General features: G+C 47.6%; 1 protein-coding gene across 1 annotated transcript in view; it reads right to left on the bottom strand.

Moving 5' to 3' along the window:
• Ptprm (protein tyrosine phosphatase receptor type M) overlaps window positions 1–27932 on the bottom strand; it is a 525410-nt gene that overhangs the window by 10546 nt on the left and 486932 nt on the right. Inside the window, exons 22-30 of the mRNA XM_052193354.1 lie at window positions 18648–18764; window positions 17934–17984; window positions 14177–14331; window positions 13870–14005; window positions 11844–11993; window positions 10786–10959; window positions 9718–9849; window positions 7015–7140; window positions 4826–4989 (exon numbers count right to left, since the gene is read on the bottom strand). Of these exons, the coding sequence (XP_052049314.1) occupies window positions 4826–4989; window positions 7015–7140; window positions 9718–9849; window positions 10786–10959; window positions 11844–11993; window positions 13870–14005; window positions 14177–14331; window positions 17934–17984; window positions 18648–18764 (1205 nt within the window). The remainder of the gene's footprint in view (window positions 1–4825; window positions 4990–7014; window positions 7141–9717; window positions 9850–10785; window positions 10960–11843; window positions 11994–13869; window positions 14006–14176; window positions 14332–17933; window positions 17985–18647; window positions 18765–27932) is intronic.

The raw sequence follows: 27932 nt of genomic DNA, 5'->3' as shown, positions 1-27932 counted from the left end.
AGTTAATACGCATTTTGGGGGTGAGCTACCTTGGGACTGTGCAAACATACCGAGTCTCCTCAGTCACTCCTGATGTTCACATGCAGTGGTGGGTCTTGCTTTCAGCCATTAGTTATGACTGTGTTATTTATCTCATGTTGGCTTTTATTTTCTTCCTGTGTTCAATGCTCTACCACACGAAATAGCTCTCTCTCCTACTATTTGAAGATGTTTTTGTTTTTATTATGTATACCAATCTTGACAGGTTCGTATAATGATAAATAGAAGCTGGGAAGGTGCATCATGTGTGCTAAGATCTATCAGTCATTATTGTTATTGCCCCAAACTATTCCTGCTCTAGCCACGAGGAGTCCCTTAGGGTCCCTGTTCCTATGGCACACTTTTGCCTGTTTTGAAAATAGCATATCTGCATGTTCTAGAATGTTCTTCCCCATGCATTCCTCACTTTTGTGAGGAGGTAAGAAGCCTTTCACCTGTTCTTAAGCACCACACTGCTATCCCTCTGAAACAAGCAATACCTTGTAAAACTTATTTTTCAGAGGGTGTGGTGAGGCACCGTGTAAACATGGTGGCCAGGAGACAGCTTTGTGGAGTAGATCCTCTTCTTTCACTCTTGAGTTCTAGGGGTTAAATTCGGTTTGACAGGCTCACACAGCGAACGCCTTGACCAGGTGAGTCATCTCATTGGCCTAACATGGCTGGTTTAGTATCACTGGGCATATAACTCCAGTAAGTACTGGAGTTACGTCTTGCAGATGTGCAGACTCTCTGGCTCCATCGGATCTGCATGCAGTGTCCTGGTCAGGCTCTGACCCGATTCTCACACTGCAGTGCCCTGGTCAGTTCTACAGCACCACTAGCCCTTGGGATCTCTGTTTTGTGTCTTTAAAAATTCAGCCATTCTGGCCGGCGAGCAGTGGTTCTAATGAGTATTTTCCGGCTAAAACCAAACTAATGGTGTTGATTATCACTGTTTAGTTTTTTTTTTCTCTCTCTCTCCAGTTCTGGGAATCAAAGCCAGGGCTTTGAACTTGCTAGACAAGGGTTCTCCCATGAAGCTACCTGCCATACTTTCTCTTCTGAAGTGTGACCCCTGTCAAATTTTTTACTCAATAAACACGAGGGGGTTGGCTGTCTTGCTCTTCTGGTTTGCAGATATGTGTATTGCAGGCCCCTCCTCTCCCCCCCCCGCGCCCCCACCCCATGCTTTCTCTCCTCTCCTCATCTATGCACACCTTGTGAACAGGGTTCACCAATTTAGTGAAATCAGGCCTTTTGCTGTGTGTCTCCCCAGTGGCCTGTGTCCTGTGTGCTCGCTCTCTGACTCAGCCTCCTGCTCACGAGGAGGTCCTCCTACTCTCCTGCTCTCTGCTTCCACAGTTGGGGGTGGTACCTCTGAAAGGATTCCTTCTCACACACGAGCAGTGGGACTGATGTGTCCCCCATACCCTGCAGTCACATGAGTCATGTGACTTAGAGCATCTGCTTCTGCTCCTGAGTCTGCTCTTTGTAAGGATTATCCCTACTCCCCGGCTCTTTACCTCAAGTTTCAGCAGCTGCTCATGACCACGTCCACTCTTTCCACAGTTTCAGAGTGAGGACATATTCTTATTTTAAAAACAGCAAGACATTTATAAGGAAGAGAATTCTCTGCATACCCTCCCGTGAGTCCCTGGTCCAAGGAACCACTCCATCTGCAAACCTCTCATGCAGGTGTTCTCTGCCCTCACCAATAGGTGGCGCTGCACCATGCAGAATACCTCACAGAGGACTGATAAACTTCATCCAAAACACATTTCCCCCCCAATACTGGAGGATACCAGTTTAAATTTTCTTGTAGGTTTGAGAAAAAGAGAAAGGAAGACAGGGAAAGGAGGGAAGGAAGGAAGGAAGGAAGGAAGGAAGGAAGGAAGGAAGGAAGGAAGGAAGGAAGGAAGGAAGCAAAGCATTGTTCCTCTACAGGCTTGAGTATCACAGCCAACGTTACACCAAGAAAGCAGGGAGCATCTCCATGAGAATTATGGGAGTTGGAGCTTGAGGGGGTGGGGCTCCAACAGAAGATAAGAAGGGAAGTCAGGTAGGCAGGGGAGGAGTCACAGATGCCCACCACTCTCCATGACAGCCAAACAGCTGCTCTTAGAGACACCACACGGGATGCGAGACATGATGTGACTGTTTAGCTTGAGGGTAGTGGCTGCCTTTTGGAAGAAGGTTGCCTGCAGAGTGCAGTGATGTAGCAGGTCTTCGAGTATTTCTTTCATCTATCCCCACTGGTGACCTGTTTTTGAGGGTTCAAGGACTGGCTCCTGTTAGAAAGCTAGTCCAGGGTCAAAATAAGTTACGCTTCCAGATATGATGCAGGCTCTCCGGGTGTGGAAGGGCTATTTGAAAACTACTTTTAATATTAAGATTATAACCAAGTGGTCTGGGACAGCAGCTTGGTAGTAGAGCACTTGCTTAGCATCCTTAAGGCTCTGGATCCCACCTCCAGGAGCATGAAACAAAACAAAAACAACTTTGTGCAAAAACCTGACAGATTGAATGCCAGTTAATTCGATGTCAGTCTCCCTGCTGGGATTTTTGTTTTTTAATAGCTCAGGTTCTTTATTTCTTTTCGTACATCATCTGGGAGTTCATGTGCAATGGGCTCCAGCGACCCGGGCTCCTTCCGGTTAGTCCTGCTAAGCGGTCTTCTCTGGGTGGGGTAGGCGGGAGCAGCCGCTGGACCCAGGAGCTTTTCTCTCTGGTTTCCTTTGGGTTGTTTTCCTTCCTTCACTTCAGGAAGCCATCCTGACCCACAGAGTGCTTGATAGGCTCCACCCACATCCATTGGCAAGGCTCTGGCCTTCAGTCACTGGCTTACCAAAGGGTGCCTAGGGCGTGCTGAGTGACATTGTAGACTCCTTTTGCCACAGTGGTGCTTACGGGGCGTTTCCGCTTGAGTAGTACCCATTCCTCTGATGGTGACAACACCATCCTTCTTGTAGACCCACATGCACATGGCTCCCTGCCCCCACCCCCAGTCCAACTCTGTATTTCCTAAAAGGCCTCAGACCATATAGTGTGTGCCTATCTGAATTCAGGATATGTTTATCATTTTTTGCAAGTTAGCTGCCATCGTGGCTGGGGGTGGTGGCAGGAAGGCTGCTGTGATTTGATCCTCTTAGTATGGAAACCTTATTTATTCTGATGAATAAGAAGGGGGTGGATGTTCATCACAGCCCTATTTATAATAAATAGCCAGAAGCTGGAAAGAACCCAGATGTCCCTCAGTGGAGGAATGGATACAGAAAATGTGGTACATTTACACAATGGAATACTACTCAGCAATTAAAAACAATGAATTCATGAAATTCTTAGGCAAATGGTTGGAACTGGAAAATATCCTAAGTGAGGTAACTCAATCACAAAATAATACACATGGAATACAGTCACTGATAAGTGGATATTATCCCAGAAGCTCTGAGTACTCAAGATACAATTAACATATCAAATGATTCCCAAGAAGAAGGAAGGAGAGGGCCCTGGTCCTGGAAAGGCTTGATCCAGCATTGTAGGGGATTACCAAGACAGAGAAATGGGAGGGGGTGATTGGGCAGAGGGAAGAGGGCTTATGGGACTTATGGGGAGGGGGGAACCAGGAAAGGGGAAAGCATTTGGAATGTAAACAAAGAATATAGAAAATTAAAAAAAAAAGAAAGAGAATTGTAACACAATAAAATTGGATTTCATGATCCTGAAAAAGAAAAAAATAAAAAAAGAAGGGGTGGAACAGAGGTTTCTGAAGCACTGAGCCCGTGGATAGGAATGGAGACTATCCACTGTGAGGGAGGAGCACACTGGGCCACACAGGACAGAATGTGGAGGCAGGGGCTGAATATGTGTCTATGACTCTTTCCAAGGGAGAAGAATTCAGGGCTCCACTGCCTGAGCTAAGGGCAGGTAGCAGGGTACCCCCTGACACTTGCCACGTCAACGTGGGGTGGTCTGGTCAGCAGGAAAGGTCGTCGCCCTTCAATCTGGGAATGATCTTGTCACACACTTCTAAGGATTTTCCCAGAAAGGCAGCGCATGCTCACACTCTGAACTGGCCCAAAAGTCTAAGCTCCGTCCCTGACTGCCGTGCCTTCTAACTACCTGTTCCTTAAGCCAGTTCCAGCTGGATGTACAGCACTGTACAGCACTGCCAATGAGAAAGCGTGGGTGAAAGTGCTCTGGGAAGCAAGGCATTCGCTTCTCGTTGGCTCTCAACACTGGCAGCAAGCGGGCCTCATCCAGGGGTTCTTGGTGCACGGATGCTGCGTTCCATGAGGAGACTGGGATTTAATTGGTTTCAGTGTGGCCCAAAGGTAATGCTTACAGAAGCTCCCCAGTGACTGCCACTGCATAGATCCTGTTGGGAAGCATCTGGCTGGAGGCTTTTGCATTTTAGCACCTGCTACAACTGTTGCCCTAGATGGTGCCCTTAGAGGACACTGGTTCCGCACTTGTCAACTTTCAGTCCCTGTAACAAACACTGGAATAAACAGTTCATATGGAGATGATGGCCCACAGCTGCGGAGTTCCCTCTTCATGACTGACAGGCCGTGTATCTTTAGGTCTGTAGTGAGGCAGTGCACCACTGCGGCAGACATTTGGCAAAGGAAGGAAGGATGCTTACCTCATGGCCAGGAAGACACAAGAAGGAAGGAGCACAGAGTCCCAGCTACCAGCACTAGACTCTTAGATTTAAAATGGCGAACTAAATCAAATGGCTACTTGTTTCTTTTGTAAGTGCAGGGGGGAAGGCGAGCTGCGTGGGGAATGGGGCGCGTGGAATACTCACAAGCAATGCACGACTGTGCGGCCTTCGCCACCATTGTATTCCTCCTGCCACTTGTCCACCTGGCGTATGAGCTTCAAGAAGGAGCGCTTGGACACGGGCGTGTCCCTGTACATCGGCCAGCCCAGGAACTGGAACTGCTGAACCATCCGATGTCCGTCCTGGGGCTGCAGAGGACAAGGAGCCAATCAGGGAGTGGAGGAAGAGGCCTGACTTACCTTATTGGGCTGGGGGGGGGAGGGTGACTCCTCCCACTTGGTCTTCCCTGACTCCTCCCACTTGATCTTCCCATCCCAGCAAGGAATTAGTTACTAAGGAGACTCAAGCCAGCACATAACAAAGGGTGATTCTGCAGGCCGGGAGAGTTATGACTTTAATCTCCAGTGGTTATAAAGATCCAGGTGTTTAAAATGACAGGCCAGCAATAAACAAGAGTAGAGCAGAATGCTTACATTTTGCAAAAGCTGAAAAATAGCAACAGGATTAACCATGCTGTGTATTGTGTGGAAAAATGCCTTCACTTTAATTACAAGTAAATTAAAGGTAAGGAATAAATTATAATCTGGAAATGTTTGTGAGTTCAATGCGATGTGGATTCTGCCCTGTTTTCTACATGTCTTTGCTTAATGATGTGGCTTTCATTGATCGATCAATCTTTAATTAATCATTGCATATAATTAAACAGGATTGTAGGAATTAAAAAGATTATTGGCTTCAGCTTTGGAAGGACCCTCTTGGCACAGGTAGGTCTCTCAGGCACACTCTCCTTGTCAGCTCTTTCTCCTCCTCTGCCCCCTCTCCTCTCTTCCCTGACCTGGGCTGACAGAAGCCTCTGGCCTCAGATCTGGAGTTCCCTGGAGGTTTTCTCTGGATCTCACTGGTGGATTCCAGTCAGTCACCATTTAGAGCTCTTTCTTGAATGATACCCTCATGTACTCAAAAGCCAACTTCGGGGATCAATAATCACCCCAAACCTACTGTGTTCCAAATTGAGCTTAGTTTCTTACTGCCTCCCCTGTCTGTTTTTCCCACAGGCCAAACAGCCCCAACTAATGGTGATCCTGCCACGTCTTCTTGGGATCCACATCTGGAGAGTCACCTTGACTGTCTGGGATCCAGCTTCAGGATCTAGCGGGCTCTCTCTACTGCTTATATCACCAACCGCCACCACTCCTGTCCTGTCACCTGGGTCCTTCTCACAGGTGCCTGCACTGTCTCTTAAGAGTCTGATCTCAAGGCAGGAACCAGAGTGTTCATTTCCAGATGTGAATTGTTAGGTGGTGCACTCCTCCTGGAAACCCAGTAACAGCTTAACAGATCTTCATCCGTTTCTAAGCAGGAGCCTGCTAGCGGTGGCAGGGCAGGCCCTGCAGGTCCCTCAGTGCCTCTTGCCTTAGCTCACTGATCTGCAGACACAAGGTGCAGTTCCACCAAGGAGCCCCTTTGTGGGGCTTCCTGCCTGAGAGCTGTTCTAGAGAGGTCCTGGCCACTCCCTCCCTTCCTCAGTGTCTGTTCACAGGGCATGCCCATTGCAATTGAGAACAAGTGATCCCTTTGCTGTATAACCTAGGCTCCCTTTTCCCCTTTAAAATTTATCACACCATAATAATTCTGTTATTTGTTGCCTTCTGATAGAGGTTCTTTGTTTTAGTCAAGACCCTTTCCTGGGGCCCATCTTTGCAATTCTTTGTAAAATTCACTTTTTGCAATCAATGCCCCACTCTGTCAGTTTAGCAAGCATCCTACCCCTTAATAAGTGAGCACTCCATATCTGATCAAGTTCTTTAGCTTCCACGGTGCCTTAGTGATGCTGCTCACTGGCCTATCTTCAGCAAGAATCCCCCTTGTCCTGATTTTCCACCTGCTGACCTCCATCTGTTCTAGAATAGACTCACCCACTCCCCATGCTGGGTTCAGGTAGCATTTGCTACTTTGTTACAGAGTTAAACAAGTAGCATTTGCTACTTAGTTACAGTGTTGAACAAAGTCTTTCTTATTGTGCTTTAGCTTGTTACTAACTCTCTTAACACATTTCCTCTCAGCATATGAGCCCCATGAGGCTGGGGATTTGTTCTGTTGACCAAGATGTTTTAACCCCCTAGAACAGAGCCTGATGTAGCATAGGCATGCCAACATGATGTCAGTAAGATGAGAGCGACACCCAGTTCAAGCACAGTCGGCTTGGCTCTTACTCTGGAGGCGTTGTAAATCCTGAAAATCCTGCTGATGATGTCTTCTTCTAAGTCTGCAGACACGAATTCCACTTGGATGGGGCCGTGTCTGTGCACTCCATTTTCCGGCCAGTACTGTGGACATAGCTGAACCCAGAACACAACACCACGTGTAATTACAAAGGACAGTGGTTTGGATACAGTTAGCATTGACAGAATTTTTTGAACTTCAGTTCTTTTCATTCCTAAAAGGCTCAGAAACCAGGACCTTCCTCAGTAATCTGCCTCCTAATCCTCTGGCTGCTTTCTCAAAAAGTATGTGTTAGCCAGATGAACTCAGGCTTTCTGAGGATTTTTGTAACACAGCATTCCTTTGTAAGGTCTCTCTCATGCTAAAAGGGGTACTTGGGCCCCACATAGAAGCCTCCAGACACCACTAAAATGAAGAAACTCGAGCGAGCATGAGTACTTGGTAAGATCCATGCTTTTCCAAGGGACTGCTGGGAACAGGCTAATTCCAGATAACTGGCAAATGCAGGGTGTATCAGCACCAAAAGGAGGAGTCATAGGTTGGATTTCTCTTTTGATGACTTTTACTTTTGAAGTGATCTAAATTGTCATTGTCATATGCTGTAAAATGTGATTTATATATTCAAGATCACAAGATAAATTCTTCGTTAACTTTGAATCAACTGAAACAATATCCTCTCTTTTCTCCCTCTTTATCCGTGATAGATCTTTAATCCTAGTCAAAGATTAAGAGGGTAAATGGGGTAGCTGAGGCTATTCTTTACATTAGCGAGGTCTCTGCTGGATTTAGAAATTACATTTATTTATTTTTGAATAATGCTTCCATGGAATTTATTCTCCCTCACCAGCATTTCATAGTGACAGGTTATTAAACTTGCCTTGCCAAACAATACTATGTGGATGTTTATTTTCCTTTTGATTCCCAAGGGTGCCCACTGTTAGGATTAACAGGCATGATGACCAAGTGCTGGGATGGCAGTAAAAGCCATAACGAACGCTTTTACACTGTTGTGCCCATTTCTCTGTGGACAGAGCAGCCTTTGCTCTCTGTTGATTTTTTTTCCCCAGTTCAAGCAACCGATCAAACACTTGCCATTTATACTACAGAAATGTGAATGGCCCGGGCTGGCATCGAGCTCTTGGCACACTGTGTCCTACATTCTGCCCAAGGAAACCATGTAGAAAATGGCTTAAATGGTGCATAACACATCTGAGAACTGGTCCGATAAATACTTAAAACAGTCAAGCGGGAGCCTCGTTCGCTTGCGAAGCGCCTGAGTTCCAGCTTCCAGTTTAGCGTTTGCTAAAAGACTAGAGTCCCAGGAGCCTTTCCAGCCCTGCTCTGGAAATCAGCTTTATCTGCTGAATAGATGGGGGTCTCTCTGACCGCCAGTCAGCTAAGGCTTGGTTTGAGTCCAGACAGTTTGCTTTAGAATTCAGCTTCAGCATTCAGTCGCCAATGCTCAGGGAGCACCCTGGTGTCTGTGACATCATGGTCACCCGTAGGTTATCCATATGCCCGTCCCGTCAGGAACAAGGCAGACTGACTCTACACGGGATACATATTTCCTACCCGGCGTCTGGCTCTTAGATTTGTGAAACCTGACTGCTGCCTAGAACTTAGAATGACAGTTTTGCTCCCATTTGAAACTGGAGGGGCTTTCACAAACTGTGACAATCTGTTCTGAGAGCGGGGAGGCAGGAGGGAGAATTCTAAAACGTTGACACCAAGCCAAAAGGAGTGGGAAGAACAAGGGCTGTCATTATTAGTTCATCAGCTAGCTTTCAAGTGAGAGCCCCGGCCACACAATGCAGGGTCTCCGACATCATTGAAAACCCTAGCCGCTTATGGAACATCAGCAGTAACAGGACGCATTCGGGAAGGAGACATCTTGTGCTGTTTACATGCCGAGACACTCCAGAAGCCCCCACCAGCACGCATGCCCTATTTAAGACAGCAGTTTCTCTACCGGATAGAAAACAAATTTGGTGCTCAAATAAGTTCACTCTTAATACACGCTAAGCGTGACGGCTCCCTAAGGCCCTCCGTCAAGGTGGTGAAGTCTGTGCTGAGAATATTCTGCTCCCAAAGGGCCTGGGGACTCTCCTGAACCCTCCAAGAAGATTCTGCCACCCTGCCCACTAGTGTGGCTTTCCACCTCCTCCCGCCGGTGAGCGGGGCCACCGAAGAACTTCCCTGAGCTGTCCAGTTCCCAGGGTTGCTTCTTTTACGATTGTTACAAAGAATCAACCATATGCCTGGCCTTTCTTTTACCCTGCTGCCTCCCTCTTGCAGGCACCTCCCTCTTGTAGGCCCCAGCTGAGCTCTCCCAAGAGGCACAGTTGTCTGAAAGCATGAGATGGAGGCCTGTCCCCTGTCTCTGCTGGTTGGCTTGCTCCCTTTTTAGCTGTGCACTGTGTGGTCCTGGTTCAGCATGGGCTCTGTCTGTGCCCCTGAGACTCACTTCTGGATGGCTTAGTCTTTTACCCCTGTCTTCTTCCAGTATCCTATGCCTTCAGCCTGTCTGCCTGGTTCTCACCAACTTTCTTCTGCAGCCTCTAATGCTCATCTGTAACCCCTGTGTTTCCACAGGAGGGCCTGTCAACACGGGCTGTGGGGCTTGCCTGTCCTGTATAAAGCACCTGCAGGCCTGATCTCTGACTCCAGGTCTGCTTGAAGAACCCCAGGCTCACCTGCGCAGGATCCACATCATTGAGCATAACTACGGATGTGCAGTGGTAATCCAAGACCAGTCGCCAGAAGTCTTTGACAGTGTTTGGCAAAGGATGCTGGGTGACTATAAACGCTGAAGGCTGTTTATAGCTCTGCAGACACAAAAAGAAAGATCCAGATATAGACAGCACAATGTGAGGGGAGGCAGTGGGATTATTTTGTGCACATGGAGGCGTGGGCACAACGTGCCAAACACGGTTAGTGCTTGTTCAACTTTATCGCCATTGTCAACACCAAAATGGACTAAAAATAAATGATTCTGTGAAACTATGATGAAACATTCTCATTTTGATATCATGGGAACTTCATAATTATTTCTTATCACTTTTTTATACTTCTGTCGGGCAATGTATTGGCTCTCCGTATTAATAATTTTAGGGGAGGGAGTTTCAGTTTACCTTAAAGACTAATAGTTTAACTGTTAACAGTTTTTAAAACAGTTCTCTCCCAAACTTGTCATTTGTCATTTATCTGGGTGACACGGTTGCTTATTCCTACCATAAAAGATACCCGCATGCCTTTGTCAGCTCTGGGAGCTTTAAAGGAGCCTAAGCCCCTTTTCTGGTATCACACCAGAGGAGTTAAAATTTACACATTAGCACTGAAAATATCCATTTACTTTCAGTCAGTTGAACCGCAAGAAGTAAACAGACTGGCAGAAAGCAATGAATTGTGCTTCCTTCTCATGTTAATTACCGCCTAAATTAGGAAGAAAGAGATCTAGATGATGCTGTCTGTCACCATGTCCCCTTTCCCTGCCAGAGGCCTTGACAGCTGCCTCTTAGACAGCGTAGGTTAGGCGAGCTTCGTTTCTGAGCACTTCGGACAGGTGGCTTGTGAGACAGGAACTGCTGCCCCTCACAAAACCACACATTGGAATACTAGCTCTGTTCTTGGTGGATGTGACAGTTTGCCTCTGGAAAGGCTGAGGGGGCAGATAAGCGAGATAAGGATTCCCAGTGTCCTTGGGGTTCTGTCTCGGGGGTCCGCTTTTTCTATTTCCTTCCCAGGGATCCTGAGGGGCTTACGTCCATCAGGGCCGCGTTGATGTAGTTGCTGCTCTCGCCGTCGATGGTGATGAGGAAGGGCAGGCAGCGGTCCGGAGGCAGGATGTCCATGCAGCGGTTCTTCTCGTGGTTCCGAGGCAGGAGTGCGATGCTGCAGTCCTCCACACGCAGCGTGGGTGTCACCATGTTGAGAGTCTGTGGGATAAATGGGAAAAGTGGGACCTCCCAGCTCTAGTCAGGTCACCACAGGCGGCTGATTTCATACTTCCCTGTGACAGGATAGTATGAATACACGTATGAAAACACTGCATCGTACCTCATACACATGTGTGGTTATAATGTGCCAACTGAAAAATGTGATACAACTGAGAGACTCCTCAGGAAGACTGGGCTGATGAGGTGGAGAACCGTTCCACGGTCTCTGTCTCAGGCTCGGCTGACTGAACTCTACCAGCTCCATTATCTCTTTCCCTCCTTGGGTTTTGTCTGCACATGGCACATAGCAGCCAGAGGCAGAGGCGAAGGGCCTTGCAGATCTGTAGCATACAGCACCATTAACTCTCACTAGAGCAGGTTACTGAAAATCTTGGAGGCCAGAGGTTGGGAAAGCATTTGGTCTAGAGTTAGGTACAATTAGATAAAACCTGAACCTAAGTAACTTTTACCTATATGAAGATTTAGGCACATGAAGTGACCTTCAAAGCCATGTCCATGGTTGGACTGCATCTGTGCTTAGTTATTTTATGAACCAAGTGTCCTGGATCTCGGAACTGGTTGGTGACTATCTGACATGCAATGGACTGTTGTTAGACTAGTGATATAAAGCCAAGAAATTCTGGCCCTGGAGGTGTTTGTCCTGGTGCTGCTACAGACATTTTGAAAACGGAGCCCAGGATCGATGCCAAAGACCCTACCTAGGCTACACAGTAAAGTCATCCAGCCTCAAACGTCACTAGTCCCAAGGTGAGAAGCTCCGTGTTGGTTCAAGGCCCTAAGAGCTTTACTTCAGGAGTTTTTCTAAAGAGAAAAGTCATAGCAAACCTGTCTCCCTGCCCCACCCTGCTTGGATTGCTGCTTACCCGGAATTCCTCTTTGATTTGGCTCGAGTTTGTCTGTGGGTCCAGTTTGTTCATGTCATAATACAGAGACCTGACTTGGGAAGCAGGGATGGAGGTGTCTCCACAAAGACAGGCTTCCAAGATCGCATCGTGGATAAAGACGTACTGCTCCTGAAGAGGCGAGGTGGATTTGGTTAGTGATGGGGAGAACTGAAGAAGCACCCAGAGAGCTAGGGAAGGAGGGGACAGCGTTATCACCAACTGACAGGGGCGGCAGCACGGCTGCGCTCCCGGCGTGCCCCTTGATTGAGACTAGGAGATGAAGAATATTTATATTCCACAGACCAATTAGAGCATGTGGGATGGTAGCTAAAATATTTCTCTAGTTCTGATCCTGTGGATTTATAACTCAAATTCAGACGAGAAGTGAGCATGGTTTTAGTTGATGTTGAAAGAATCTCCTAATCAAGTTCACAATATAAAACTTAACCATGCTCCAGAGACAGTTGCAACTGTTAGGCACAAGTTATTTTGAACTGTTAATTAATGGTTCCAGTTCTGATAATTATCAAAGCTCTACTAAGTCTAGACTATAGCCCTTACAGGTGTGCATAGTTGATAGTTAAACAATGGGTTCTCTAGGTAAGCTCTCCTATATGACTCCTGCCTCCCAGCTGGAAAAAGTTCTCCCCACTGCCTGGCATCATGGGACTTTGCCAAATTTGTGTTCTATACCAATTGAAATGCGAGGCATATCAAGAAGTTGACATTTCTAAAGCTTATATCCTGGACCTAGGGCCTGGAACCCAAGGCTCCTCAGTACCGCCCCTGAAGCAGACTGAAGAACAAATCACTAGCCCTGTGTGCAGGTTACACACAAACTCTGACAGGCCTGTGGGGGCTTTCACAAGTGTAAGGATGCCAGAAAAGTCAAGAGGGCTCCCTCAGTGTCTCTTTTCTCTAGACTAGGGGAATATTTCAGAACACAATGGTGATTAACTTTCTACACTTAGTGCTTTAGTAATTGATCAAGTATCAATGCTTTAACAATTAAGTATCAAAACAGCCATCCTCTCACTTCATCTTCCTTTTTCCAGAAATTAATCTTACAGAAATTAATGATAAGAATGCCTTTAATATTTCATATAACTTAAGATCAATAATAAGGATGCTGAAACTTAATTAATTCTAGGGAGATTCTCTGCTAAGTCACAGTTAGAGGAATAATTGTTACACATGTTTATTGCCGTGGTGATGGGGACCAAAGCCAGGGCCTGCACCTGTGAGACAAGCTCTCCTCCACCGTGGGTGGGGCCACAGGAACAGCATTTCCACTTCTGCCATTCTTATGTTTGTGAAAGCCCACACAGGCCTGTCAGAGTTTGTGTGTAACCTGCACACAGGGCTAGTGATTTGTTCTTCAGTCTGTTTCAGGGGCGGTCCTCAAGAGCCCTGGGTTCCAGGCCCTAGGTCCAGGATATAGGTTTTAGAAATGTCAACTTCTTGATATACTTTGCATTTCAACTAATTGGTACGGAACACCACAAACTGAGCAAAGTCCCACGATGCCAGGGAGAACTTTTTCGGGCTAGGAGGTGGGAGCCGTATGCGGGAGATTACCCTGAAGCGGCCCGACGGATGCCTCCCTATTCTCAGGAGCGGTCTTGCTCTGCTTCTCAGCTAATTTAAAAGACAGCGAGCAGTGTTGGAACCTCAAACACTTAATGTAGAAGCTCTTCTGGGTCCCTGGGCACAGGCAACTTTGAGAATGTAGGTTGATGGCTACAGATTTCCGTTCCCGGAAAACTCTTGGCACCAGAATCTGTAACTTGAAAAGTCCTTTTCTTGTTTGTTTTTGAAAGAGCAGAGGAAAGAAGGATGGAGGAAGGGGCGGGGAGGCACGGAGGAGTTAGGAGTCGGCATGCACAGCACTTCTCTCCTAGGGAATTTGGTAGGAACGGCTGGCATGTTTCTTTTGCCCAAGGAGATGGGTATGCAAGACAGACAACGGGCACTAAGCCGAGGGGTGAAGGGCCAGGTGCGGTACCTCCGTCTGCACCATGTTGACTCTCCTGGACCGAAGCTCTCGGACGCAGTTGTAGATGTCCACCACTCCTTCCCTTTCCGCCATGTCCAACATGATGTCAATGACAATGAAGCATCCTGTCCTTCCTGCACCAGCGCTGCACGGAGAGAGGGGTCATCAGCTGAGGGGAAGGGCTGCCGTGAGGCTTCCAGCCTCCTACCTATTAACCTCATCCACTTCTAGAACGTGTCCTAGATCTCCACAAAACCTCGTACTCGGAACTGGTTCACACCCCATCGGTGAGGAAGGACCAGGGGGCTCTCCTTACCTGCAGTGCACCACCAACGGGCCTGCATTGGGTGGGCTCTTGGATTTGACCTGCCGGACAAATCCCAGCAGGCCGGTGGCGTGGTAGGGGACGCCGTGGTCCGGCCAGCCGGTGAAGTGAAACTGTCTGATCTCCCGGATTTCGTGAACGCCTCTCTGCGGTCCGTGGTCAGCCACAGCAGCGGGGAGAACAAAGGAATGGAAATGATAAGCTCTTGTAAGCAGGGCCTCAAAGCCCCCCTGAGCCAGTGCAGGGCTGGGGGAGAGGGGGCCTTTGTAGCTGTACCATGTAATCTGGTAGGCTTAGGACATGAAATTGTTTATAGGCGTGAAAGGGGGAGAGCGTCTGGGGGATGTGCTAATTGACACACGCAGCTCTGGAGATGAATGGGTCTCTCTGGCTCTTCGGAAGTCCTGTTGTACAAAGCAGACTGTGCTGAAAGCTATTTGCTGGCAGATACTGGGATGATGAGGCCCTTGTCCTGGCTCCGGGTGCTCACATGGTGCGTGCACGCCGTCAGCGACTGGAGCACGCTTGCCGAAAGAATCAACTAGAACTCCTTTCCAATCTGTTTTGTCTGTGGCTCAGTTAGGTCTCTTTCATTTAAGCAAACACGTAGCCCATTCATTCAGACACTAGCAATTCCATGACTAAATACTTCAAGTGTTAAGGCTGTCAGAGCTACGGAAATATAACGGTGTCTCATCCTGTGCTCAAGTGGTCGTTTCCTCTGTGGAAACAGGTGTGTCAGAAAGCATGAGGGTCAAGTGCTTTCCCTGGGATCCTCTGTCTGACCACTGAATGGAATGTGGGGCACTGTCTGATGCTGAGCTGAAGCGGGTGAGAGGGAAGAGACTTCATGCTTAGTTTGGCTTTAATTTGCTCTTCTCAACCTTTTGAGTGGATTATTTATTTGTATACGTATGAGTGTTTTGTCTGCATGCACGCAAGTGCACTGTGTGCATGTCTGGTGCTCACAGAGGTTTAGAACAGGGAACTGAATCGCCTGGAACAGGAGCTAAGGACAGTTGTAAGCCGTCATGCGGCATGACTGTGCACATGCATAGGCACACGTGTATGGAGGGAGGCCAGGCAGGGTCGCTGGGTGTTTCCCTCTATTCACTTTGCATCTCTTTTGAGACGGTTCTCTCACTGAGCCTGAACCCGCAGGTGCAGATCCAGTGGACGGTCCGTGAGCTCCCAGGCTCCGCTTCTCCCTGTTCTCTCGGGGCTCGCGCTTTCACATGGATGCAGGTGACCTCAGCTCAAGTCCACTCGCTTTCACGGCAAGCTCCCTTACCCACTGAGCCATCTCCCAGCCCCAAGGGGTGTTTGAGAAACAGAAACTACTTTTGAAACCAAAGCTACAAGTAAACCCGGGATCCTCTGGCTATCCTGTGTCTTCACATCGGGTCCTTGCTTTGGTTTTTATTACATTTTATAGATGAACATGCCTGGACCTTAACAGATTCTCTACCAATCATCCCCAAATGTCTAGTCAATGAAGAATAAATTCCCCATTATTATGGGCATGGAAAGGCTGGGAGAGGGAAGAAAGTCCAGAATTTAAAACAAGATTCATTTGTTGTTTGCTATCCATGTTTCACACAATGATGTATCAATGCCAAAGCTCCATTTCCTGTGGAAATCCTATTATTTACTTGAGTTTGAACAGTAAAGGGGTAAGTAGGCAGGGACTCACAGTGCAGCGAACTAACCAGGCTCCAGGGGACCAGAATACTGGTACGATGTGGTTAAGAGCCAAATTTTCTCATCACTGAAAATCATATTTGGCCAGCTCCAAAGACCCCATCAGAAGACAGGCATGTCACTCTCAGCCTTCCGTCGCTTAGAGCACTCGCTCCCCTGGAATTCCACTCAGCGATTTAGCCTGACCTGATGAGCCAACATCCTGTGACTCAGAACGGCTTTGGCCACAGCTTAGGTCCTCCAGAGGGGAGGGGGAGGAGATTTTTATACGCTCGATTTCAGTCCCAGAGCAGCACCCATCATGAGACGGGCTCCCAGAACTAATGTCTTCCTGGCTCATTTTCATAGCAGGGGATATGGTAGCTTCAAGTACCCTGAAGACCTGCTCCCATGATGAAGCTCCTCCGCCTTCTGACCTATGCATTCCTGTCAAGATTAGCAAAGGAAGTTACTTCCGATGCAGCATTCCCTCTTGTACATGGACAACAGAGTCTCCTTGGGGAGAAGGAAGGAGCGAACAGCAATTGCAGTCCAAGTATTTCCCAGCTGGGTATTAATTACATTATTCCTTTGGTTTTCATTAGGAAAGCACTAACGCTATATAAAAGGGTCTAAATCATTTAATGCTTTCATGCAGGGTGATGGGAGGGGAGACTCCACATCAGACCACTGTGCCTACCCCAATGTGGGTTTAGTCTATGTCTGTGGAATGGCTGGCCGAACCGTGAAGTATGTGTCTGTCTTTGAGACAGGACACTATTCCTCTTGCTGTCTCAATGTCTCAGGGTTTCTGGAAGGCACAGAGGATAGGATGGCCACTTCTAGCTTCAGTTCTGCCAAGGCAGATAAGGTCTGGGTCTGTGGGAACCCTGGAGCTGCCTCGTTGGAGTGATGGGTACTATGTGCTACATAAAGCCATTAGGTATGTGGGAAAGAGACGGAGACTGTCAGATGCAAACTGGGGATTCGTCAACCCCAGGCTACAGCTACCCGGTTGCTTTGCACAAGAGCACAGAATTGCAAGAGCCTAACACCCGCATGTAACCACTGCTTTTCCTTTCTTCTTTAATGAGAAAGTTTCAAAGTGTCCTATGGAAGTTAAACAACGGGGTTTTCTTTCTTAAAGATCCAACTGCCTGGTCTGAAATCATTAACAGGTTTCCTCCCTACACCGTCTCCTCACAGGTGACCTCATGACTGAAATACCTGGGTGTCTGAGGAGCGCTTCTGTGCAGCTGGGAATGCAGCAGGCACAAGAAAAGGTTAAAGACAGGGCGGAGACACAAACCGACCCTTGCTTTAACAACCAGGATGCATTTTCAGCTTATTAGAGAGCTGACGATTGTTCAAAGAAGTTCATGTTTAAGCCGTGGCTTAGGAAAAAGATGCTGAGGGTCTTTTATTGCTGTTTTAATGCAGTTATTTATGAGTGCTCTTGCCAAGAGCCACACAGAAACCCTGCAAGTGCTTTCCTCACACAGTCCTGACAGAGAAGGAAACATCAAAGTGTGCGGCTCAGAACTCGAAGAACTGAGCCAACCAGAACTTTATGTTCTTTGAAGTCTCCAAGCCCCTCTCTTGCTTATTTTATTTTATTTTTTTTAAAGACAGGCTATAGGAGAAAGAAGCTAAATAGTATGGGAAACAGATTAGATAAAGTGAAGCCTTCTTGGCTTTGGGAGTCTTGTCGTAAATTTGGATTTTCAAAGTAGGAATGGCAGTTCCGGTCATCAGTGTGAATTAGGCAATCAGCATATCCTGCAATTTCCTTATTCCCCGGAGATGCCCTTGTTATTCCAAAAAGTGTATTTAGATGCAGTGACTGTATAGAATCAGGCAAAGAGCCGGGAGTCAGGCATAACCCAGCCCTAGAAGGGGCCTGCCGCCTCTGGCTGAATGAGGGCAGACTGAATTCGTGATAAATTGATAATTTCAGAGTGTCAGCTGTGCAGGTCTGCGTCCTGGAGAATAGGCTCTTGGACGGGAGAGCCTGTGGGCCTCTGAGGGGCAGAGTGTGTTGGTCACCTCCACCTTCCCCACAGCGTACCTGTGGTACTTCTCTGGACGGACTGCAGTGCGCTTCACCTCCGGCCCCTCCCTATGTCAGCAGAAAGAGGGGGGACAAGGAGAGCCCCTGTTATGGCCTACAGTGCTTCCGGGAGAAGCAGCCCTATCCATGAGCATGGGATGAGGTGGGACAGGGCACTCGCTCAGGGCTGAGGACAAAGTGTGGGTGAGTATGGAGGGACGAGCTGGCTCATGCAGGAGCGCCTGTGACTGATGGAGCTCCCTCGTGTGGGTTTCCAGGGAGATTGCTGCCAGAAGGACCCTACGGTCTCTTCTGGACTTCAGGCCTCAGAAAGCCTGAAGGGGCTGAGGGATTCTAGGGGCACTGCAGACCAGACTGCTGTCTCAGCCCTTATGTCAACTCAGTTTTCAGAGACACAAGTGCATGCTTGACAGGGAACACACCCGTCAAGCGTGGATGGCATCTCTCTAAATGTGGAAAGTTTTGCTTTGTGAATGGAGGAAGAGAAACGGGCAAAGATCAGCCAGGCTAAAATGAAAATAGTGCCATGGTAGACGTTATCTTTGGGTTTAGTCAAAAACACAGATTGCTGTGAAATGGGGATGGCCTGCGTTAAGGATGGAGCTGAGCTGTCATGGAATCAGAGGGCGAGGCGCTGTCTTGAGAAACCACCAGCCCACCTGCGTCCAGGCTGATCCTAGATAAACGGCTCACTCCGGCTTCCATACTCACCTTCTCCACAGCAAACGTTCTTATCACATATTCTGCCAGCAGCTCTGTGTCTATGAGAGTGACTTTAATGTCTTTATAGATCTCTGTGTCGTCTGGCCAGTATTTGCAGCATTTCACCTTCAAGGAACACAAAGAAGATTATGGAGTTAGCTTTTTTTAAATTTCCTTCAATGAGTGGGGTCATACTGTGACTTACAGGATAAATTTGCACACACAAGTTAGCCACGTACCCCAAGGCAAGTTTGCTGTTGCTTTTACAGCCACCTACCTAGTCGTTATCTCATAGTAAACCTTCATTTCCTATCCTGCCCTACAGTTGGAAATGGCCTGGAAGTATAAACCATTGAGGAAGTTTGAGAAAGTGACTAAGGGTTTTTTGAGGATTGAAGTGAATCTGATTCAACACTAAAGATGAACCATGCCCGCCTCAGGGGAGAGGCGCTTTCGTAATAAACTCTGCCCCAGATGCATGGCTCTACTTATGGTCTCGAGGGGCCGTCTGTCTCCTTACAATTAGGTTTGGGTTAGAACACAGATTAGAGGGCTACATCCTGACCCCTTCATACACACGTGCCCCCACATTTTGTTCATCTGTGTATCTCCTCGGAATTCCCTCCTGCGTGGGGCTGGCTTCCTTCCTGACCCCAGCTAGTGCCCTTTCTGTTTCGATTAGATGCATTTCCTCATCTTCTCTACTTTCTACCTCCTTTAGGATGCCCTCCTGATGCTTTCTTCCCAATTCTCCCTCTCTCTTCGTCTCTCTCATACAGACACCTACCCAAACTCCCACATATATAAATATACTTATATACACATACAGTGTATGATTACAAATATAAGCTCTGCATATATGAGAAAGCATGGAATTTGTCTTTCTGGGTCTGGCTCATTTCATTTAACACAATGCTCTCTGGTTGCCTCAGTTTCCCTGCAAATGGAACGACTTCATTTTTTCTTTATGGCTGTAGCACGGAACCCCATCGTCTCTCTGAAATGCCTGCCCCCCCCCCCCCCCCCCGTTCTTTACATTTCCTCTCACACAATCTAAGTTTGGGCTCTGGGATATTCTTGCAGAGATGTTCTACATAGACAAGATCAACATGCCACCTACCAAGTAGGGCTCTCCCCCACCCCCTTACTCCCCTAACCCCCCTCCCCCGCCACTGCTGCTGCTCAACTCTGACTTGTGCCATCTCGGGACTGCTGCTTTCCAGCACTGTCTGTGAGACTGAAGAGATGGTCTCTCATCTGGGGGTGTGAGCTAAAAAATTTGGCCACAATTTGCATTTTCAGTCTAATCTACAATTATGTTCAAGGATAAAAATCTAACCTAAAAGAGACTGTGATCCAAAAGCATTCTGTCTGTTTAGAATGGTCTCTCACCATTTATTTCCAGGTGATGCCCCCCCTATTCTTTAATGCATGTTAGATGCCAACCCCCCAACCCTATCTACCCTCACTGCTACTCAAGACTTTTATCCATAGAGGTGAACTCTCTTTGATTCCTAAGGGGCATACTTAGTAGCAAGGATGAGATCCTTCAAACACCTGGTTATTGCTGGCCAGGGGAAAGGGTTACTTTGCTTATTTCTCAGATGCTGCAGCACCTGGAGGCCATGCCCTATATATACATGATAGATATGCAGGGGCCACACAGGGCTGTATTTCATGGAGACAGACATAGGATCAGCGTAAGAAGGAAAATCCCAGACTGGGAAAAGTTTTAGGAAGGATTATGGACCAAAAAGACCTTTCAGAAGGCAAACATCTGTGTCACACTAATGTTTATAGTGGTTTGTGGCTGGCTAGGACTCTAGCTGCCTCTAAATGTTTGAAACTTTCTGCAAACTCAAGATAATCCTTACTAAACTTAGTTGACAATATACAAATCGGTGTCTGAGGTAAGGGGCGCAGGGAACAACAAAACAACAATGGGCTTGATCCGTGCTGTTTTGAATCCCTGTGGGGAGTCTCCCTACAGGTCCTTTGCCTGGAAACGCTGTCTGTGACATTACCAGAAGGTGCTATCTACAGTATCTCAGAAGTGTATGTCACGAATACCCAAATGATATCTAAGATGCCCAAGATTAAAAGAGACTGGCAATTATTTGGTAGATGCCAAGTCAGTCTGATCTGATGGTGTAAACGTAGAGTTCTCTAACTTGAGGGTGGCCATCGTCATGTCATTTAGAGAATGTCCACGGTGGTTGACAGGGATGCTTATGCAGCACACAGCTCTCCTTTACTGTCTGTGTCTTCCATTGTGAAAGCAGAAGGTAGTGGGTAAAGCTACGAATATAGTATGCACGTGTGATTTAAAATGGAGTAACTCAGTGTAACACAAGTAAAAGTGTATTTCTGTGGCAAGTACAATAGAACAGTAGAACAACAACTAACACACACATGTACATACACACAAACACATACACATGCACACAAACACACACACACATGCACACATGATGCACCTGCAACCTGTGTTATATCAACAATCTTTTACCTAATAACTCCCCACCCCGAACCCCCTTATCTGGTGTATCCTAGTTGACACACTACGGGTGCAGTAGGTAAAGGGCAGTTGGCTGCATGGTTGCTCATTCATCTATTTCAGACTCCCTCCCTTCTCTGCCTGGGAGTGTTTCATAAATATGAACGTGGGAACTTTGATGCTTTGGGGGTCAGGGAGCTAACTCCTGCCAGCCTGGACTGAGGGTCAGAATTTCTCCTCGGGACAGTTAGATCACATCTGAGATCTGACCCAGTTTTACTGCTGCTTTCCAGAGATCTGCCATTAGCAAGATGCAGTGGGATGCCTCCTGTGGAGGCGGGCGCTGGTGACAGGAGCCTCCATGCTGGATCTGGTCCATTTCCTGTGGAAGCTCCGAAGTCAAGAGCTCCCACTACAGCCATGCTGGCTGGTGGCGAACAGGTGCAGCTGCTCTTCCAGCAAAGGACAGTGGCCTCCTCTGAAATGCAAGGTTGGGAGCTGGCCCGGAGCCATTCAGAGGCTCTAATCCAGGGGCAGCTAAGGAAACAGAAGCATAGAGGTACTTCCTTCCAGAAAGATTCCTTGAATCTTATATACCGGCACCTGTCGGGGCGGGTCCAGAAGAGGCAGAGGGACTATTTAGAATCCGATCTTCCCCAACTCATCTCCCAGAGTATCTTGAAATGGTTAGCCACATCTGTTTCAGCCTACTAAAAATCCTTCTAAATTGAGCTCCTCTAAGTATCTTTTTAACTGCTTGGACCCATGTCAAGTTATTATTTTGCTTGAAGAAAAAGGAACTGGGAGGAAAACGCGAGTCGTTTGGGATGAGGACTTTGCACAACCACATGTCAGGGGCTTGTGACCACCTCCTGGCTCTGACTCTGCATACAGAGATGTTGAAACCAAGGTTTTCTGAGACACCTGCTGGATCCCCGGCCCCACACAACCCGGTGCTCCCGTTTGATCCTGTGCCAAGCCAGCTGTCTCCTGCAGCCTGAGGGTGCTTTTCCAGCATCTAGCAGAGGCCTGGCCTCCTACACGTCTTCATCACGAATGGCAACAGCCTCCAGCATGGAATGAGGCCACTTCCAGGGCCCTCTGATTACTTTGGTGCCCTCTGCAGATTCCATCAGGCCATTAATCAAGCGGAGGGCCCTGGGCCCCACTGCCTGCTCATTATCATACTTGGCTGCAGGAGAGATGTTGTCTCTACTCCCAAAGGACCATTAACTTTGGCTTTAAAACTCACTAACTTAAAACACAGAAAACATTAGACCCTGAGGATCTTGGACTTATTGGAAGACGTCTTTAAGGAGAGTCATTTTTAACTCACAGCTCATGATAATTCCATGCTTATTAAGGTCATAACATCACTGGGGGTAGAGCCACTTCCCCCGAGCCTGGGAGTACCTCATCTTGACCTTGAGTGCATTCTGACATGGTTACACTAAGAGTCCTAACCTCTAGCACATCTCAGACCTCCTTTCTGTGATTCTGAGGTTCTGAAGAATTGGCACTTTCAGCAAGCCCCCTGGCCTGGAGCCCATACTGGCCAGAGGAACTTCTGCTGCCCAAGCAGACAGCAGAACCAGGCTGACAGGAGTTGGAAGAAGGCCTTGCAACCTGCTTATGCAACTTCGGGTTCTGCATCTGTCAAGAAGGGATGACGACAATCTTTACCCAGAGTGTCCGTCCTAAGATGGAGTTAGTGGGTTTAAATTTGCTGACACACTAGAATCAGGAAGGCATATTTAAAGAAACCCTAAATCCTAGGTCACAGTCCAGGCTATCTCTTGATTTGTGTGCTGGGACAGAAGCAGCTGTAATTTCCAGAAGCTTCCCACGTGATCCCAAGTGCAGATGAGTCTGGAAATCATCAGACATGATGCACTAAACAGATGTAGCCAAGTGTCCAGTTGACTGCAAGACCTCAAGAATGATAATCCTTCTTAAGTGATGGGTTTAAACTCTGGAGCCTAGGTGACAACAGGAGTCTGTGGAGCCTGGGAAGACGAAGCAGGATGGCTAGGAGGAGGAGCAGAGAGGCCTGGAACAGCGACAGCTGTGCTTTAGGACGGAAGGAGAATGAGGCGGAGCATCTGCACTGCTTCTGTTCTTTCCTGTAAACGATTCTCCCCAGAAACAAGATGATGACGCAGAGGAGAAAGGTTGGCCTGTCCAGTCTCCTACTGTACAGAAAAAGTTTCTGTATTCTCTCGGGGCGATTTAGAGCCAACAGCTGGAGTCACAAGGACAGTCTGCAAACCCATTTCAAGGTCACTGCAGCTTCCAAGGGGTGAGATGTTCTCAGAGTTGTATCCTCACAGGGGAGCTTAGGGAGGAAAAGCGTTTGCATGGGCCCAGGCTGGTCTCTTTGCTCCTAGTTCCTTCTATGAAGAAGACAGGGCTAGGGTAGGTAATGAACTCCCTGGGTACCAGGCCCCAGGTCAAGCCGTAGGGCAATGTGGGAGGGTAGACCTCAAGGAGTACTTGACTCTCTTAGGTTTGGGCTTCAGGAGCAGGCACAAAGTAAGAAGTCTAGAATGGTTTTAGCTGCTCTGTCTACATGAGGCAGAAGAGGAGGGGAGGGAAGGAGGAGAGTATATTCCAAAGCCATTGTTGGCTTCCTATAGAAAAAGCTGCAAATTTCCACCCATGCCTCACAGCTGTTTTTCCATGCATAATATAAGATCTATCCTCCCCTCTTCTCTCTCTCCCTTCTCTCATTTGAGGCTAGGCCATGCAATATTGTCCAGGTTCTCTTAGAATCTGCCATGCAGTTCAGGCTGCCCTCAAACTCATCATGCTCTTCAGTGCTTATAGGCAGGAGCCACTAGGCCCAGCTAAGACCACAGCTATGCTATAGGCATATGTATATAAGTTTCATTTGATCACCGATCATCCTAAGACATTTCACATATAGCAATAAGGGCAGTATATAAAAATTTTTTTAGTATATAAGTATATAAGGGACCTGGGCTGGCCTCTTCCTTCCAAACCTGATTCACATGGCCAGGTAGTGGGGCACTTGGAAGACTTCAAGAACGGACAGTAAATCAAGTGTTTCTGAGGAGTGCATATAGAGTTTTAGTCTGGGGGAAGAGTTTCGTAATATAAAGAGAGTTCCTTGTCATCCACCTAGGCTGGTGTAAAGCCGCCATGGCCCAGCTCACGGCTTCTGGTTTTCTATCTGGCTCTTCTCTTGTAGTCTGTTCAGTTGGATATGGATCCAGAGAGCGGCACAAGCCAGCTTTAGTAGGCTTTCAAGAAGCACTCCCATTCTGACGGCTGTGTTAGGCACCTGCTCAGGAAAGGGGGCTTTGGCATTTAACAATTCCCCCAGTTCAAGTTCTGGCCAGGAAGGGAGCCCACCATCACCAAGCCCAGTAAACATATGCCACATACTCTGAATATACCTTAAAGAAGCGTCTTGTCTTGACACCTTCTGAGCAATAGCAGCATATTAGCATATGAACTCAGGCACATGGTAATCCTCCATACGTAGTCATCACCTTAATGAGCTCATATTTTAGATTTGTGATCTAGTGCAAGCCATAGGCCTGTTCTGGCTCTTTCCGTATGTGCTGGTGGATGTATGTTGGATCATGTGGTGATGTATGGTGATCACGTGGTGGATGAAATGTTCCTAACTCCTAAATGGGAACTAGGAAAAAAGTGTCTGTGTTCTGGGAAGGCAACTTAAAGCAAACAGCTGTACTTACAAAGACAGTTTGCAAAGCCTCATTTGCAAGGTCACTGTGGCTTCCAGACAGAGAGACCTTACTGGTTTGTAAGAATCAATTTTCAAGGGCCTAAGCTGGTCTTCATCCTCCTAGTTCCTTCTATGAGGAAGGCAGAGCATGCCCCTGAACGTTAATTCTGTAGAGTCTAGATTACCATCCATATTTTATAAATAGCTAACTTGAACCGATTGGCCGGTAAATGCAAAGGCTTTCGAGATCAGCATTTCACCTTTGTGGCCCTGATGTGACAAAGCTCTTAGCTAATGTCTTAGCTTAGGACATGGACTTTCCAGATCATTCTGTTTGCCAGCTGCACAGTGACAAGCAGAACTCTAGCTGGGTCTTTCCGGGGCAGGCACAGAGGAATGAGTTATGATTGTAGCGTTCATGAGAAGGCGTGCACAATCAGCAAATCTAACTTGAGGCAGATCACAAGCTCAGTGATCAAAAGCACTTTCCCTTTGGGTATTTTATCCCTTTGGGTTAAAAGCCAAGCTTCATTTACTAGCTGTGATGTTGGGCAAGTTATTTAACCTCTTGGAGGTTTCATTTATCTGTAGAAGGAGCATAATAGAAATGTTACTATGAATATCATTTTTGTATTTAGAGTAAGACTGGTACAATTGAATCTTTGCTAAGAAATCTCTAAATGAGACTGCAATGGGAGGTCAGAAGATAAGTGTTACTTCCAAGGGAAGATATCTAAACCTTCCCAGGGTAGACTACACTATCAGTGTGCCTGATAAGAAAGGTTGCTGTTTCCAGTGGTGGGTGGGGACGGTCAGGTGGTGTAGGTGGGGGATGTTGGCAGAAGACACATCCGGGAAGCCTGTCTTTAGTCTTCAAGTCTTTGTCAGGTTGGCCTGGGAAGGTGGGGTCCTTTGATGGCACAGTCACAGTCCTAGTCCATGATGACCAGCTGCTTCTGACGGAGCTGGGATAAAAAGTGTGCATCTGAGAAGAGTGGGATGTGGGAGTGCATTGCTGTAGTCCAGCATTTTAAAGTGCACCCATGCGTGTGATCAGTGGCCTGCCCTGCGGCATGCAGCAGCAATGCCGGCTTCCATGCCAGGGGGAAATACTGAGTGCAAGGCATGGGCAGCGGCTGCGAGGCTGAGGGGGCAAGCTGGGCATGGGGAGGCAGGGGCAGCTGGGTGCACAGTGAGGGCTCAGGCACTATTCCACTGTGAACAGGTACCAGCAGCGTCAGGCCTAGCATGACTAGCCCAAGAACACAATTCAGAGGTGCTGGCCAAGTGAGATCAGGGACCTAGATTTTCTGTGTTTCGTGTTGCTATTTAGGTTATAGAGCAACATGGCAAGATCTTGTCTTGAAGAAGGAGGAGGAGGAGGAGGAGAGAGGAGAGAGAGAGAGAGAGAGAGAGAGAGAGAGAGAGAGAGAGAGAGAGAGAGAGAGAGAGAGAGAGAGAGATCAGTAGCAGAATTCTTACCTTGCATGAATGAGGGACAGGGTTTGACTGCTAATGCAGAAAAAGAGAGGATGGAGAGAAAGGCATTGACTTGAGACACCTCTGTTTCTGCAAAGCAGACAGTCCAAGGCTCATGGGTATAAACCCAGCATCCAGTTCTGTAATAGCAACTCTCCTGAGTCTCTAGCCTCTTTGCAGACAGAGTTTCAGTCAAGTCACTGTGCTGGTCTTTTCTGGGCTTCTTTACAGTAATATCCGTAAACAATCCACTGGAATCCTGGCATCCAGCTTGCTTGTTTCCTGCCTTTGTGACTAATGTAACCAGGGCCCGAGCAATGCCCCGAGGCGCTTAAATAATGCCACACCGATGCACCCTGCTTGATCCAGAGGTTTACAGCTCTGTAATGCAGGGAAGAACTACATTCTTCTTGTCAGGTGGAAGGGAGTTGAGTGGATTTTATGGCAATGGCATGACTGAAAACTGGGTGTCAAAGAAATGGGGCAGTAGCTTGAGCCATGAGCTGTTGTTCCTGCCTGGTTTTATATGTAGGGCAGATGCTGCCAGAGAAAAGTCTTAAGGTAATGAATTCTCTTTGCCTGCAGCCTACTGAATTACTGCCTTGTATGTTCTATAAACAGAGGAACTCAAAATACTGTTGTCTTGCCACTTTGTTATAGGAATACCATCAAACTGTTCACTGCGTAATTCTGCTTCTCTGGTCCAATCCTCCCAGGAGGCCCCAGCTTACTCGTGTATTTACTTGGCCAGATAACCCTAAGCCTTAGGAGAAAAGCAGGGCCAGGGGCTTAGAGGATTATATAAACAGAGGCGGTAAGCGGGGAAGAGAAAAAGGTTCTTGCCTTGGAGTGAGCACACCATTTACTGCTTGTCAAGACTGCTCAAGGTTGGGCGTTGCCCAAAGCGTGTGACCCAGTGCTCTTGGGAGCCGGAGTGAGGTGGCCATTTTCCTGTTATGTGCAGTGATGGTGTTAAGAATCTACAGCTGTGTCTGAGCAGGTACCAGTGGGACTGGGGTTGGTGATAAAAGCTCATGGGCTGTGATGCGTTTTCCCAGGAACCTGTGTCCGTCTGCTGTATGTGCAACTCCGATAACTTCCCGGGCACTTTTCAGTCACAGAGGCAGATGACCGTGTATCTCACAGCAAGAGAAGACAAAGGGAGAGGTGGCACGGCCCAGCCAGGAGAGGACACAGCCCGGCCTGTCTGATGGCAAATCAACAAGAAGCCAGTGACTCTATAACCAAGCAAGAGGTTGTCAAAGAGCCGGTCTATATTCATCCTGCTCAAGACCAGAATAACAATAAACACTTGTCATTCAGATCTGCAGATGTGCTTTGATCTGCAGTATCCTGCCACCGTGTGGGTATGTGATAGCTGGCAGAGGTGTCAGGCGCATGACAGCATGGCGGGAAGCACCTCTGAAGTTCAATTTGCGATTCGTTGGTATTTGAGAAAAAAAAATCTCTGTCCCTTTTTAAAGGGACATAAGCGATCAGGCTGAACACAAAGGGTTAAGTGGGTGGGCTAAATGCAGCTGTCTAATACAGCAGCGGTGAACTTTGCTCACATCCTCAAGGCACCTGCCGTATGCACACGTGT

The sequence above is a fragment of the Apodemus sylvaticus genome, chromosome 9 (assembly GCF_947179515.1).
Source record: "Apodemus sylvaticus chromosome 9, mApoSyl1.1, whole genome shotgun sequence".
Taxonomy (NCBI): domain Eukaryota; kingdom Metazoa; phylum Chordata; class Mammalia; order Rodentia; family Muridae; genus Apodemus; species Apodemus sylvaticus.
The sequence above is the reverse complement of the archived record's forward strand: the minus strand, read 5'-3'. Positions and strand labels throughout refer to the sequence as shown.